Genomic DNA, 15043 nt, shown 5'->3' with positions numbered 1-15043 from the left:
AACACTTATCTTACAGGTCATTTTCCGTTAGTTTTGTCCTCTCCTGATGCATTTCCTCGCTCACAGCAACGGCGCAAAGTCGGATTAACATGCTGCACTAATTAAAGAACGGGTGAAACTCAAGTGGCAGCAACACAGACATGCATCATTTAAGCTTCATTTGGCCTAAACGTTTTCTTCTGTTCATTGTCAGAAAACACCACAAACCTACAGCCGTGTTTTCCCCCGCCCCCCGCCCCCCGAGCCATTGCAGCTGTGGTTGTTGAGGTTTTACAGACTGTGCACTTTAATTATTGGAAAACACAGTAAATCAAATTCCAAACAAGCACATACTGTAAATTTTTCATCCACCCTTTCTGCCAAGCTGGTGGCATAAGGATGGCATGCTCTTTAAAGTGTCCAGCTGCGTTATTTCCCTTACATGACTTCTTCACATACACCAAATTAAATACAGTTAATTTAGTTTGCCACATTTTATTTGGCTGTCATAGGACAGACTGTGAACTGACCATGTAGGGTCAAAGAATCTGAAATATGAAGGAAAAATTCCATAATATTCTTGGAGCAACAACAATTTGGGAACAGTATGTGTATCAAAATAATCCACTTAATAGTTTTTCAGAGCTGTCAACCACATCTCATTCTCATTCTGGCACAAGTAACCGCTGGAGAATGGATCACCACACATTTTTAATTTTCTCTCTATATTACACAGTCTGGCCTGAGTGACCCCGCAGACACACAAGTCCCTCTTGTAGATCTTAAAAAGTAAGTGGTCGGATAAATTATTACATATAGATTTATTAACGTGGATGGATTAACAAAAGAGGTCAGTCAAAATATTTTTCATCCAGAAAAGATGTTCCATATTTAGATATTAAAATATGCAGGGATCTCACAAGGTTATCAAAGCTTTCAGACATCTAGATCAATGGATTTTAACTCAGTAGCAGCAGCTACTTTTAACAATCTCCACACAGTGGAAAGTTGTTTGAAATGCAGATAAAACTAAACATGTTTTCTACAAGGTGAACATCAGACCTTCCCGATTTTACAATTCCACAAATATAAGTACTTGGACATTTGGATAGATGACAAACTCATGTTTAAAGCTCATATTTTAGTTTTAATTGATAAACTGAGTATGAATTGAGTTTTCTGTATGGTTATAAGGCCTGTTTTCTTATATTCTGAAGATACAGAGTGGCAGAGGCAATTCTGTCAGTCCTGACTGTGGTGACCATTTATCACTGCAGCTAGATTAGTGACAGGACACTACACATCATTGCACTCTTTGTATGTCAGGGTATCATTGGCCCCTGTTTATTTATAAAGGTCTTATGAATAGGTTACCGGTTTATCTATCCTCGTTTCTCACCTGGAGATGTGCCTCAGTTACAGGTTCCATCAGTAAAAACTGAGCTAATGAGTATTTTCAGAGATCTCGTTAAGGGCATGATTAAAATTAGTTGTGCAGTGTTGCTCTTCAACAATACATAGAGGTATAGTAAGTCTAATAGTAAGTCCCTAAGACAAGGGAACACCATATGTACAGTCTGTTGAAGGATTTACTGTTATAATTCCTGCTGTCCATAATGGCCTGAGGGAACTGTTTTCTAACAACATGACCCCAGAGAAACAGGGGACTAAATCCATGCAGTCCTGCGTCTGTGTAAAAATGCATTTTAAAGTTCAGTGGAAACTAAGCATAAAATTCCCTCTTTGTGTTTCCTCAGAAAGTGTTTCCCTGTGGGGTTGCGGTCGAAATATAGTAACAAAAAGAGGGACTTTGGCACTAAAAAGATCTAAAGATCATCTAAAAAGAGAAGATATCTACTTGGCTTTGAAGGCTGAAACTCCATTTTAGCTTAAAATACACTTTTAAGTACATTTTTGCACACAAGGAGGGCTGAGTATTTTGTCCTCCATCACGTACATTTTGAAGGGATCTTCTAATGCTCAGTATGAACAGGAGGAATGATTATGTCAAGAAAATCGTGTCAATGTTCAGTTGGATACCTGACTATGTTTTAGGACAGACTTAAAAAAATGTGAAAATTGTGATCATTTAAGTTGTGTATGACACTCAAAACACAAAGGTTAATATTGTTTTAATGATTACATATTAGAAGTTGCCCTGAATGTTTAATCTACAAGGGAGAGGAGTATCACACGGGGGAAATGTGCTGTATTACTTACAATTAAAGTTTTCAGAAGTCACTATAAACCTCAAGCTTGAGTTAAGTGGACTTGTAGCGTGATCCCTGATTTTAAACAGTTTAGTCTGCTCCCTTATCAGACCTTTAACAGTTTACAGGATCCACACTTTCTCCCAGCTGCCTGTTGTCCATTAAGATGAACACAAGAACCACAAATACAGAAATCACTTCACTGAATCTAATCAACAAATGCCTCTTATAAAGCATGAACTATGTTTCTGTTACTGAAACATTTTTGCAGACCCCTGACTGTGGGAAATCAATGGTTTCCATTTCGTGTTGGTTACTGATTTAACCAACCAGAAATGGAAACCATTATCCCATTGAATGTAAGTGGTGTCACTCGCTGTGTGCCAGCATCAAACCAGCATTTTTCAGCGTTACTGTAGAGACTCCTTAAATTAAACCCAGCACAGACGGCCACAGTGCTGGGAACGTAAAACCGCAATCTGTGCCAAGTCGCTGAATTATTATCTGAGCTCAAAACCCCAAATAACAGCAGCCTGAAAAGATCAGGCAGATTCATTCAGTCTTTAAAGAGGTCAGTTGCTGCAGGAAACCAAATGTATGTAAACTCTGGGTGGGAAATGAGCAGAGACAAGCGTGACATTAAATGTTTTAGGACACAATAATTTAGTGACAAAGTCTTAACACGTTACAAAGCACTTTAAGAGTATGTAGATATGTTAAGAGTTGAGATTGTCTAGTTAAAAAAAGGTCAAATAAAAATAATTACAGCTCCATGAGGGACACCAATATGAAAAATTAGACAGGAAAAAAATGGTTTCTTGAGCTGTCTTGAACTCATGTACATCATTTCAGGAATAAAACACACAACTCAGTGAATTTTTAGGTATTCTTTGTAATTTTAATTCCCATAATTTAGTTTAAATGCAGACATTTTTTTCACTAAAATCTTAAATAAAACATTACAGTACGATATATGCAAATCAGAAGAGCTTTAAGGTTTTGTAGAAGCAGGCTACAAGTTTCTTTAGATTTTTTTTTTTTGCATTTATTTTTTAACTTTTTGAAAGACTGGACAGTTAAATAGCAGTAAACAGTAAAAAGACAACACGGAGCCGTAAAGCCTGCAGGCCAGCCAAGGAGCACATTCTATTACAAAACAGACCAGAAAACTAGAGACTGCACGCCACATCCAGATGAAGGATCTGAACTGATGCCCCCTCCACCTGTGTGAGGCGGTGGTAGTTCCACACATAACAGGAGAGGGCGCTATTACACCGGGGCAGGTGGAGCTACACGACCACAGAGTGACAGCAATGTGTAGTTGCACCTTCACAAGAAAAACAGCTCGTGTTGCACATTCAGGGAGAAGTAAAATGGCACATTCTGTTTCTCTAGTTTCTCTCAACAAAAAGGTTTTTAAAACAGTTATACTGCAGTAGAAGCACAGTTACTCCCTCAATGGCAATTACACCACTCATTGATCTATACTGATCGGTTGATACGGACTGGTCTAAAATGCTGCCCCTCTCTACAGGGAGGGAAAGTGTCCAACTGCGCCATCTAGTGGCTGCATACGTTCCTAAAAGATTATTGCAAATTCGTAACTTTGGTTACTGGAATTAATGGCTTTCGGGATGCAAAATTAACTGAATTTATCATCTATAAAATGTTTTAATGGGGTTCAGTTTGTCTACAATTAATCAAATAAATAGACTCAATAAGGTCTGACTCATTTTAAGAGCCTGAAAACATTTTCTCAATCTGCTTCTTACTAAGATCAATTCCGTCCTATATGAATTTTCTGCCAATGTTACAACAGATTTGTTTTTTTCACGTAAGAAATTTCTATATTTGTGTCTTGGTCTAGGTAGGCCAACCAATCATTGCTGGTTGATGCAAAATGCATCACTACCAGTGCGCCAGGGCGGGAATGTCGCCACAGACACCAGATTTAAAAACTTTTAGATAGACTTAATCAGCATCATGTGAACTTGTTTGGCAAGGACTTGAACGTAACAGACATTCATTTGTATGTAAAAGTCCTGCACTCCAGCTTTAATATCTAAATAGCATCACTGTTTTTAATATTTAGCATTTAACTATCGAGATTGTTTTAAATGAAGTTTTGTGAGGCAAGTCTTTTGTTTTTTGTTTTTCAAAGATGCTGAACACTGCCACCAGAGAGCAATTTTCACTTTCCCTCCCCATCTTGAGCAGTGCATCCCTTTTGGCCTATCAGGATTCAGAATGCATGGAAAAACAAAAAAAAAATGACAAATGTGAGTTACACAGTGGGCCTGCAGAGTGTGGTGGTGCTTTCTCGCTGCTACAGCTTTGCTTGGTCTGGTATGACCAGTGGCTACCGTTAGCAAACTTTAGATACATACTGTTGTGTAACTGACATCACTAAGTCAGTCTGAAGACTTTGCAACTCTTCTCTACTTGTGCTGCTAGTTAGCTGCTTTAGCACATTAACTATTATCCCACAGTTGTCATAAAGGGAATCTACTGTTGCTGCTATTTAGCTATTAGAAGTTAGCAGTCGCTTTAAAGATCACTGGGAAAAATTCGATCCTCTACATACTTTAGATCCTAGATATTTTGGGAAACAAGGCCAAACCTTCTTGTGCATCATAAGATGTCCCTTTAATTTTTTTTTTACTTCCTCCAGGCAGATTTACTTTAACAAGACCACAAAGTGAATTTGAACCCACCAGCTCTGTGCAGCCCCCTGTGCAAAACACAAATGAGTAAAAGGGTATGAGCTTCAAGAGTGGTCACCTGCCAAAACAAGGAAACAATTGTCCTCACAGTCCAGTTATCAGTTACCAAGTTTACAATTTAAAAATTTCTCACCTACAAAGATTTTGCTACTAGATTTCGCCTTCAGTGAGCGGTCGTCCTGGTTTTAGCGAGATGCTGTCCTGCTCTCACAGCTCATGATTAAAGCAGTAGGGAAACAAAATTACAAAGTGTTTTCATCTAAAATTCAAAAATAAAAATGGTAATTTAAAAATCTGATCTATTGGCAAGCGACACGTCAATCTACATGTTAAGAGGGACACACGAGGGCTTTGGGGAAGTTCGGCGCATGACACCAGCGAGATGAAACACCTGGTAATAAGACTGTTTCTCAGTGTTGCTGTGATCACAGTCTTATAACAACTAGTGCCAGTTTGCTAATTTCCCCAAACGACCCGCAGCGTGTCCTCCAAAGTGTCTGGAAGCTCACCCAGGTTAAAACTCAGATATGGTAGAAAAATATATAGTCTTGATGAAATTTCTCTAGTTATTCTCTTCATTACTGAATTGCACCCATACATGCAGTGTTAACGCATTGTAGTAGCAGTGTAAAGTGACGGGGATCATGATTAGCACTACTACTACAACAAAAAACCAAAAAAAAAACAAAAAACGAGTCATCTCGCGCACACTTGCTCTCGCTCGCTTTCTCTCTCTAGACACTTCAGGTTTTTTTTTCATTTTTTACTTGCACTTAAAAATTCATGGTTAATAGTTTGTCTTTCATTGGCATCATTAGGCAACAGTTTTTTTTTCAGATACTCTACAACATGGTTACGATGTAAACACCACAGTACTTAATTATTTACTGTATCTGCACAAAATAAAACACAATGTTACAAGGCAAGTGGCTACTTAAGCATAGATTTGTTCATGAGAGAGAGAGAAAAAAAAAAGAAATTAGGAAACACACCACAAGAACAAAAAAGAACTTGCAACACCTGGCATTGACTTTGTTCAAATAAAAAAAGCTTTAGACTTTGTTCATCTACAGGTCAGGTGACCCTGTTAAAAAGCTGGTGATGATCAGTACTATCCCCCCTGATACCATCTCATTCAGACATAATGATCCTAAGACGAGAGTCTTGTGATATTTTCATGACGTGAGAGGCCTCAAAACCCTCACCGGGCTTTGATTTAGCCCTCGACTTGACCCTATGATATCTAGTTAACCCCTTAGCACTTAGACTGAAACACCGGTGGTCAATAGACTAAATGCTTCTACACTTAAAACGATACCGGCTCATTTTTGAGGAGCTACACGTGCGGCTTATTTGCCACCTCTGCATAACTGGCTGAGTGATAATACAAATTTGTCTCACTTTAGTTTGATATGACACAGTTATCGCTGTCTGACATGACAAGGCTTCAACTTTTGGAGGCATCTTGAGACTAGACATCTCAGGGATAGTTATGAGACCGAGGTTCAGGGCTACAGAGACAGATAAATCCTCGACTAAGACGTGAGACCTGACCAGCGAACTGAACACTGGACAGTGTAGAGGTCCGTCATTGGCAGGGAGCCTTCAACATGAAGAAATGACTCCATAACTGAGCTTAACGTATGAAAACAAAGGCATTTAGATGAAGATATGTGAACACTTTATCGGACCTTATCAGTGTGTGTATGTTTCAGTTTTAGTGTTTTGGCTTCTGCTGCACCTAAACCTCATTATCCTACAATAAAGTTGGCATGCTGATTATGGCGACAAGATTACTTTGGCATGGCGCTGCTCTCAAAAGAGCGACCTCTCTCGACCGTCGCCGCCTCAAACACAGCTTTAACTAAAAAAAACTTTCTGTTGAATTTACGGATGATCTTCTCGGGATCATCAGCGAGTGGTGGTTTTCTCTGTTGTTACAGGTAATATTTGTTTATTTCCAATCAAGTTATTTCTCCCAACTTCAGATAAAACAGCAGCCTGTTAGTGTGTGTGTTCATGAGTGTATGTGTGGGTACTCTACTGTGAGCCTCCAGGATGAAACATACTGTATATACAGTACATGACATCATGATAAGGTGGAGAGGCCCCCACCTAACAATATTAAAAAAAAAACAAACAAAAAAAAAAACAAAACATGACCCCCCTCCCCACACCCTCCCGCCCCCAAACTCTTTAAGGACAGTATTTACAGTACAAATTACAGTATAATACATCATTAAAAAATATGAGATCCATCTCTAAAAACATACAGGAGCTCTTGACAAAAATCAACTCTTTAGCAAATCAGGTTTCTATGGTATCATGTGGAAAATAAAAAGCAGAGTGACAGTCCCACCACCCCTCTCTGAGGCGTCCTTTCCATTGGCCCCAGTTGTACCTGGCTAACATGTTAAAAGTTAGATGATGGACGGGTTGGTTGAACACACGCACATCTTTTCTTCTTCTTTTTTTTTTTTTTTTTTTTTTTTTTTTTTTTAACTTTAAAGCAAGCCGCAATACAACAAATCACACTCAATCTGATATAACAATATGTACATTTTTTTCTGTCATTTTGGAATATAATAATAAGCACTTGACCAACTATGCTACCCGGGATCGCAGGCAGGAGGATAATAGTTTCACCGCAGGCATATTTGTCTGTTTAGGTGTGAAAATGGATTTTTTTTTGATGCCATTTTTAGTTGTGTTCTGTCTGTATTTTTTAAATTCATTATTTTTTTAAATGAAGAAACACAGAAAATGACTGCCGCTATTTCTCCAACAACCAAAATTCTTATTTAAATCTCCCTCCTATTGTCTTATGTACAGCAGATTGAATGGTACGGTGAACACGTTGGTTACACGCTTTCTTTCTTATGCACCAAAAAAAAAAAAAAAAGAAAAAAAAAAAAAAAAAGAATAAATAAAAACCGATCAGAAACTCAAATGAGTCAAAAAGATTTCTGGACTGCAGAGCCAGGCAGCATGTGAACCAACCCTCCTCACATCCACAGTACAACCAAGTCCATTTGTAAACCTCTGCAGCTACCTCCCTCTCTGTTTGCTCCTCTTCCCCGTCACCCTCGCCCTTTCCTTCTCTTCATTTTCCTTTATCTGCACCCCCGACACTCGAGCTATGATTTTTACCCAAGTTTCCCTCTCTCTCGATCTCTCTCTTCCTCCTCTGTTCTCCCTCCCGGCCGTGTGCTCTCACACGTAGGGCAGGATGCCGTAGACGAACACGGCCATCACGGCGGCGCTGAACAGTCCGGCGACGGGCACCGTCACGAACCAGGCCAGGAAGATGTTCCTGAAGAGGCGCCAGTCCACCGCTTTCTTGGAACGGATCCAACCCACGGCCACGACTGAGCCCACCTGCAGGCCGCAGCCGGGAGGGAGGAGAGGAAACAATCAGCCGCAGCTCAGAACAAACATTTTAACTGTCAAAGTCAAAAAAAACGCAGAGCTGCAGGTTGTTCAGGCTTTCTTTATGACCCATGTTTACTTTTGCAGTTCTTATATATGTTTAGCCATTATTTAACTCTAATGGACCTGACAGCCGATCAATGATATTGCCTTTAGGACTAGTGGAAACAATTTAGTATGTTTTTGGCCTCTGAATTTGCAGTTGAGGGTGTTAAATGAAATAAAGTGAACAAAAAAACCTGAATTCAAACTTCAGCTCTTCAACACCAGCTTAGTCCAAAATGTTTGTTAGTTACAGCAAGCCGATTTAAGTAGTTTACGCTACCAGAGTAAAAACACATGTGTGGAAGTCTGAAATGAGCAGCTCTGGTTTATCAAAAAATCTGATTAATTCATCTTAATAGGCTTAAAATATCAAAAAAAAGAGAATTTCAAGTTTTAAAAAAAGTTTTCTCAGCTAATGTAGTTAATTCTGCTCATGCCAGACTTCCACCAAACCAATCTTGACTCACCTTTATTCAAGAAACCAAACAAGAATAACAATAAATGAGAATAAATTTTGGAGAAGACACATAATCATAGTTCTGACACCTTCAAGGTCACATGACCAACATGCGCAGCGACTTGTTGTATCTGGCTGCTTTTATACGACCGGAGAAACTGAATGTGGAGGGTCAGGTCAACAGAGACCAGTTGATTTTAGTTGAGCAGGTCGAATCTCACTTTGAATTATAAAATTTCTTAGATTCTTCTAGATTTGGATATTAGCGCAATACTAAAAGCAATCTGCGTGAGTTGAGGAATAGTTCAACTTTGTGGCCAAGATGTTTATTTATGGCCGTTTGTAATATTTCAGGTATGCAGCCACAAAGCCTGAACTGAGCGCGACCTCAGTGTTTGTGCTGCTGACGGCCCACAGAGCTTTTGAAACAACCAGTCGCTGTACATAACCACACCATAGAGCAGCACACACCAGAGCTGGGCATCGATTCAGTTTAACCTCCACACGAGTGAGAAAAGAGCAACTGACTGAGCCTAAAAAAAACAAAACAAATGGATGCCCATCACTGCTCTCTCTCTCTCTCACACACACACACACACACACACACACCCATCTGGGAGATGTTAACAGATGTTGTTGGCTGCTTTCTGAAAACTTAATGAGCACTGAGCATTTTCAGTGTCTCATTTACATTCCTTTTTTTTAAATAAAGAGAATAACTGTCTTAAAATGGCAAACAGTAATCGTAACTGCTCTAAAGGATTTTTATTTTTTTTGATTTTTGCTTTTAAATTTTGACCAACAACCTCTGCAGATCCCCCAGACACAATCATTAAATCAAGCAAATCACCGTCACAGTTACAGTTTATACCTCTAACCATGAGTAGATTTAGCATTTTGGCATAGCAAGTTGATTATCCAAGGTTTTAGAGAAGAGACAAGGGTATTTGGAAGTGAGACAGGAACATAAGGGTATGGATGGTGATGTTGATGTTTTTGACAAATGATCATCAGATATTAAATACCAGTTTTGAGTCTTGTGCAGTTTCCCTTCAGCAGACTGTTTTAACCATTTATCTAAATTTAGATAAGAAGCAGCGATAATTTTGACTGATGCGGCTCTTAAGAATTAAAATTTTATCCCTCGATTTAACTGACTTAGCATCACTGACTGATTACTTTTGTTAATAAGATATGAAATTTGAAGAAAAAATGGAAGAATTTAAAATGAACTCTCTTTCCTAATGTTGAAGGAACATAAGCTCAACTTTGACCTTCCCCTAATCAAAAAATTACTCTGATTACAGAAAAATATACTTCTATAATACTTCTAATATATAGAAAAAGAGTATGTGAATATGTAGATACATTTCTGGCTACAACAATCAATAAAACATCTAAGGATAATACATTCTCCTGAGTTTCTCTGTATTCAAAAGGTATAGTTCAATAGCTTTACTCTTGTGAAATATGGCTCCATATGTAATAAACTCATTTTCAAAAAGGTAACATCAGATTTTGAGGTTCTGCTGCAGGAGGGAAACTGCACGAGAGGTCAAAAGTGCAACTTCGGGAGTTGTGATCGGCTTTGGTGATTGACAGCTACAGGTGAAGCAATGAAGTGGAGCACTGGGAGGGCTCTCTAGCACAGCTTCACTACCAATGACTCCAATACCTTGCAGTGGGTGGAGCTTATTGGGATGCCCACATTTGATGCAACAAGCACTGTTAGCGCACTCATTACTTCAATGCAAAATCCGCTGTGAAGACAGATGAGTAGAGAGACACAGAGAAAAAAAGATGGAGAGGGAGAGGTAAAAAAAGTGGAAAACAAGTCGTGACAGGTGGGTTGAGGGGTGGGGGGAGACTGGTGGTGGGGGGGGGGAGGTAGAGTCTGCTTGCAGCCAAGCACAGGAGGGTGGAGGACCCACACACCAAACCATGCCAGTGCTGAGAGGGCAAAATGGAAGAGAGTTGGTGGAAATGAAACAGAGGATGAGACAACATGTTGATGGGGAGGGGCGGGGCTGGAGGGGTCCGCCAAGTCTTCCAGCCTGGATCCGATGTTCCTGTAAAGAACAGGGGAGAGGAGGCTGCACACTGCTGCCTGGGGCTGTCTGCGGCGGGCTGGACGCAACTCAAGTAGTCTGATTGTCTTATCATGCCGTGTGAAGATAAGTGATGATTGTGAAGTGTTGCCTTGTGCAGGGAACTTAAGGATCATTCCAGTTTACTACAATATGGGTCTTACTTTTGTAGTTTTTACCATAATTTCCATTAGTGATAATAAGTTTGCACTGACCAATTTATTGTAAACAAAGAAAGTTGTTTACATTCACTGTTTAAGTGCATTGTGTGTATCCTTGAGGCATAAGAAACGCATCATAAACCATTTGCAGAGTTGATTTTTGTAAGAATTTGAAACCTACATTGTTTATATCCATGTTAGCTTGCAGTCTTCTTCACTACCTTTGTTGCCTTATTGCTATGTTTCATTACTTCATAGCACCACTAACAGTTAAAAATCCCATAGTGTACCTTTAATTGCTGAGATCTGAGAACACAGATATTAAGAAAAGGTCAGAAAAGAAAAGAAACATGAGCTGTAATACAATTATATGCATTTTAAACAAACCCCCAATCTTAAGGCTTGTCTACACAGGAGCTGTTTTCAGCTGCATTATCTGACGAGACATACATGCTTCTATTTTAATCAATATAGCTGTCTGCGCAAGTCCTGTTGCCTTTCACTCACACTATAACCATATTTTTATGCTACAAGTCTATTTCCTTCTGCTTAACATGTGTAACTGCAGTGACTTTGTTCTCTGAGTGAAGCCAAAACATGCATGACCCACACTCAACGCAGTGCTTGAACACATCCTTTGTAGACACTGACAGAGGACTGAAGCTGCTGCTGTTGTTGTTGTTGCTAACGTACTACTTTCACTATGAAAGCAGTAACAAACAAAGACAAACACGGTGTACCCAAAAAGTCTGTTGAGAACACCATGACACTTTACAACTTCCTGGCTCAACTTTGACATAGCCTACTTTCTGTAGTGGTGCACACACACACACACACACACACAGTTTCACTGTGCAAAGATGGATTATTATCAACATTTTGGGTACAAATAGTTGTTTAGATAATCTGGATAAACTGTTGGCTCATTTATAACCTATTTGATCATCTGACTGGTATTGTTTCTTGCTCCATTGGACTTTGTTGTAGCTATGTTGCTTAGATCTCAGCAATTACCTTGATTAGTACGTCCTCATAACTGAACAAAATAATACCCAAATCTATGAAAATAAGACCCAAATTGGATTAAATGGGAATTATCCTTTAATAACCCAAAAATCTGGACTTTGCTGTCTGTGATGCAATTAATTTTATGAGGACAAAGCCCTGATAGAAATGTGGACGACAGAGACAAAGTCCAAAACAGAAATGATTTGTTTGTAAAGTGATTTGTGACAGTTTTGGGCTGAACTAGTGTGCACTTGTGACTCATGCCCAGCGCCCTGGGAGGCAGTGTGAGCTTCCTGTCCCCTGGAAATGCCTGTGGGGAGTTGAGAGGCCAGCTGGAGGGCCGCTCGGTCATACCTTGCAGTGTGTGGTACTGACAGGGATTCCGATATTGGAAGCCAACACGACTGTGACTGCAGAAGCCAGCTCAATAGTGAATCCACTGTGGAGGAGGGAGGGGAAAGAAGGGGGTGGGGGGGAAGGAAGCAAAGAGACAGTCTTCATTGTAATGCCTGGGACGTGCTGCTGATGGCACCGTCTGACCATATTCCAGCATCCACATTAAAACAAAGCAGATCATAAAAACAAGCTCTTTAACACACACACACACACACAATAAAGGAAAAAAAAAAATCTCACACATGCACGCACATAGTACAGACATTTCCATCAGGTCCTTAATGTTGGCGGGTAATCCATAAAGAGTACGGGTTGCATGTGATACTGTGAGAGTGTGAACATTCATTACATTATTCACACTCTGACGCCAGACCAGTAGGCCCACTGGAGGAGGACTAGATGAAATGGGAATTCAGTTTTAAGTGGTAGAGAGAAATAAAGAGAAACTGGATGAGTGGGACAAGAAAGACATGAAACTGAAGCAATATTTGGTTCTTATTTCATTGCAGTTACTCAAAGCAGCTGGTGAAACTTTCAGCAACACTAAAGTAGAGTTCTGGTGACAGAGGCATTGAAATTTAATTGGCCAGAACGACAAAATCTGCACGTCGCTCGAGCTGCCGTGGTGGCATTTGTAAACAGCGAGGGCCAATCCCCTTTCACAGCAGGGTGATGACGTGCTCCTGTCAGCATGCGCTCTAATGATTTTACTTAAGCCAATCTGCAAATGAGTGTCTGCCTTAAGCATGTGTCCTGTCTTATTTACACAGAGCTGTGATATCTGCTCCGTCCGTGCTGTAACCGTGACTGGGAACACGATGCAGGTAAAGCACATGATTTTCACATGAGTCAGGAATGCCTTACTGTAGACAGGTCGTATTTTATCACCAACACAGCCCTTTGAAGAGAAGCAGACGCGACTGGTTCCACCTCCGATGTCCGCAAGGTGGAACATTTATGTGGCGGGCAGATTATATAAGTGTCCCGCACACAATCAGCTCATCGTAGACAGACAGGAACTGTTTGTGTCCCACTGGCAAAGCTTAGTGAGGCCAGAAAGATCTGCAGCAGTCTGTGGTGGTTCAACAAAGAGAGCTAGCCAGAATGATGAAAATCCACGTTTGAAGTTTAAAACTTGTTTTTAATGCTGGGGTATCCATCACCATTTGAAGAGCTCACAGTGCCTGCTCAAACATATGTGGAGCCACTAAAGACACACAACTACACCTACACACTTTCTTGTCCTTGCTCCCACACAGACCTCTTTGTCAGACTGATGCATGGAAACACTAGAGGAAAGACAGCCTTTACAACAGTGAACCAGAGCAAATTTGTCTTTGAGTCCTGGCAAAAGACTAAGCTGGTGATGGAAAGAGGGAGCTTAAGGAAGAAAAGAGGCATACAGAGGGAGAAGGGGCAAAGGAAGAGGAGAAATGAAGAAAGAGGGAAAAATAATGAGAAGGTTTGACCGTGAGAACGATTGTGGGAGTATGTGGAAAAGAGAAAGATTTAGAGGTGAGACGTCTACAAAAAACAGGACAAAAAGATGCAGTGAGGAGAGGGAAAAAGGGAAAGAGTGAGGGCAAGGAGAAGAAGAAGAGGGTTAACCACAAAAATAGAGATTTACTGGCGAGGAACATGAAGGGATATGAAAGAAAAGGAGAACGATGAAAGGAAAAAGAGAAGTGCAAGGGAAGGAGTCAGGCTGGCTTCCCTCCATGTGGTTGGAGAAGAGAGGCCAGAGTTCCCACTGTGGCTTTGCCCCTCCCTCACCCCTCCTGCTCTACTTCTCTTCGCCCAGAATGCCAAACAACTTCCTGCAACCCTGTGTGATGTTCCTGCCAGGCAACAGAGTACACACATACACACATACACACACACACACACACGAAAAACTTGCTGGAACAATTACACTTAATATGCATGCATACACGCACACATACAGTATATTCACCACACGATGAACTGCAGGCGAAGAGCCTGGCTTTCTTGAGCTGACACGATACACACAAACATCCCCGAGGTATGCTCACACACACACACACACACACACACACACACACACACACACACACACACACGCATAGTCTTCGACTAGTGCCTGGGAAGACGAGAGGACAGCAAGAGAAAGATAGAGATCAATCTCAAGGACAGAGGAGCAGCAGTAAGCGGTCAAGGATGCGTGCTGTCCGTTGTGTGCCTAAGTGAGCCCTGGGGCTTTACGTGCTGTATTCCAAGAAACTACTTATTTATTCATAATTGTTATGTAATAAGTCAAAGGGCAGAAGAAAAAAATAGTTTATTATTCCCTATGCAAAGAGCCACTACAGATAGAGACTATTATTACAGTAGATTTCATGTTCTAAAGCAGTGAAGACTTATTTCTAACAGTTTAATCTCATGTAGGACTGCATGATGACTGCTTAAAAGATCGTTTCTTTGCTCAATAACAATTATTTAAGGACAATTATTCATCTCTAGAGACAAAATATGCAAGGAAAGGAAGGAATTATTGCACCTGAATGTTTTTAATTCACAGATACAGGCC

The 15043-nt window shown here is 40.3% G+C and overlaps 1 protein-coding gene across 4 annotated transcripts in view; it reads right to left on the bottom strand.

Annotated features, from left to right (window-relative positions):
* Positions 1 to 7104: 7104 nt before the first annotated feature.
* slc20a2 (solute carrier family 20 member 2) overlaps positions 7105 to 15043 on the bottom strand; it is a 44397-nt gene continuing 36458 nt past the window's right edge. For 3 of the 4 annotated variants that reach the window (XM_042422402.1, XM_042422403.1, XM_042422400.1), the window contains 2 exons: positions 12454 to 12538; positions 7105 to 8290 (listed from right to left, as the gene is read on the bottom strand). In XM_042422402.1, coding sequence (XP_042278336.1) covers positions 8126 to 8290; positions 12454 to 12538 — 250 coding nt within the window. In that variant the 3' untranslated portion in view covers positions 7105 to 8125. Of the gene's footprint in view, positions 8291 to 10518; positions 10604 to 12453; positions 12539 to 15043 lie in introns of all 4 variants that reach the window. The other variant, XM_042422401.1, reaches the window with a different exon arrangement.

Source organism: Thunnus maccoyii, chromosome 9 (genome assembly GCF_910596095.1).
Source record: "Thunnus maccoyii chromosome 9, fThuMac1.1, whole genome shotgun sequence".
Classification (NCBI taxonomy): Eukaryota; Metazoa; Chordata; class Actinopteri; order Scombriformes; family Scombridae; genus Thunnus; species Thunnus maccoyii.
This window is presented reverse-complemented; position numbering and strand designations above follow the sequence as displayed.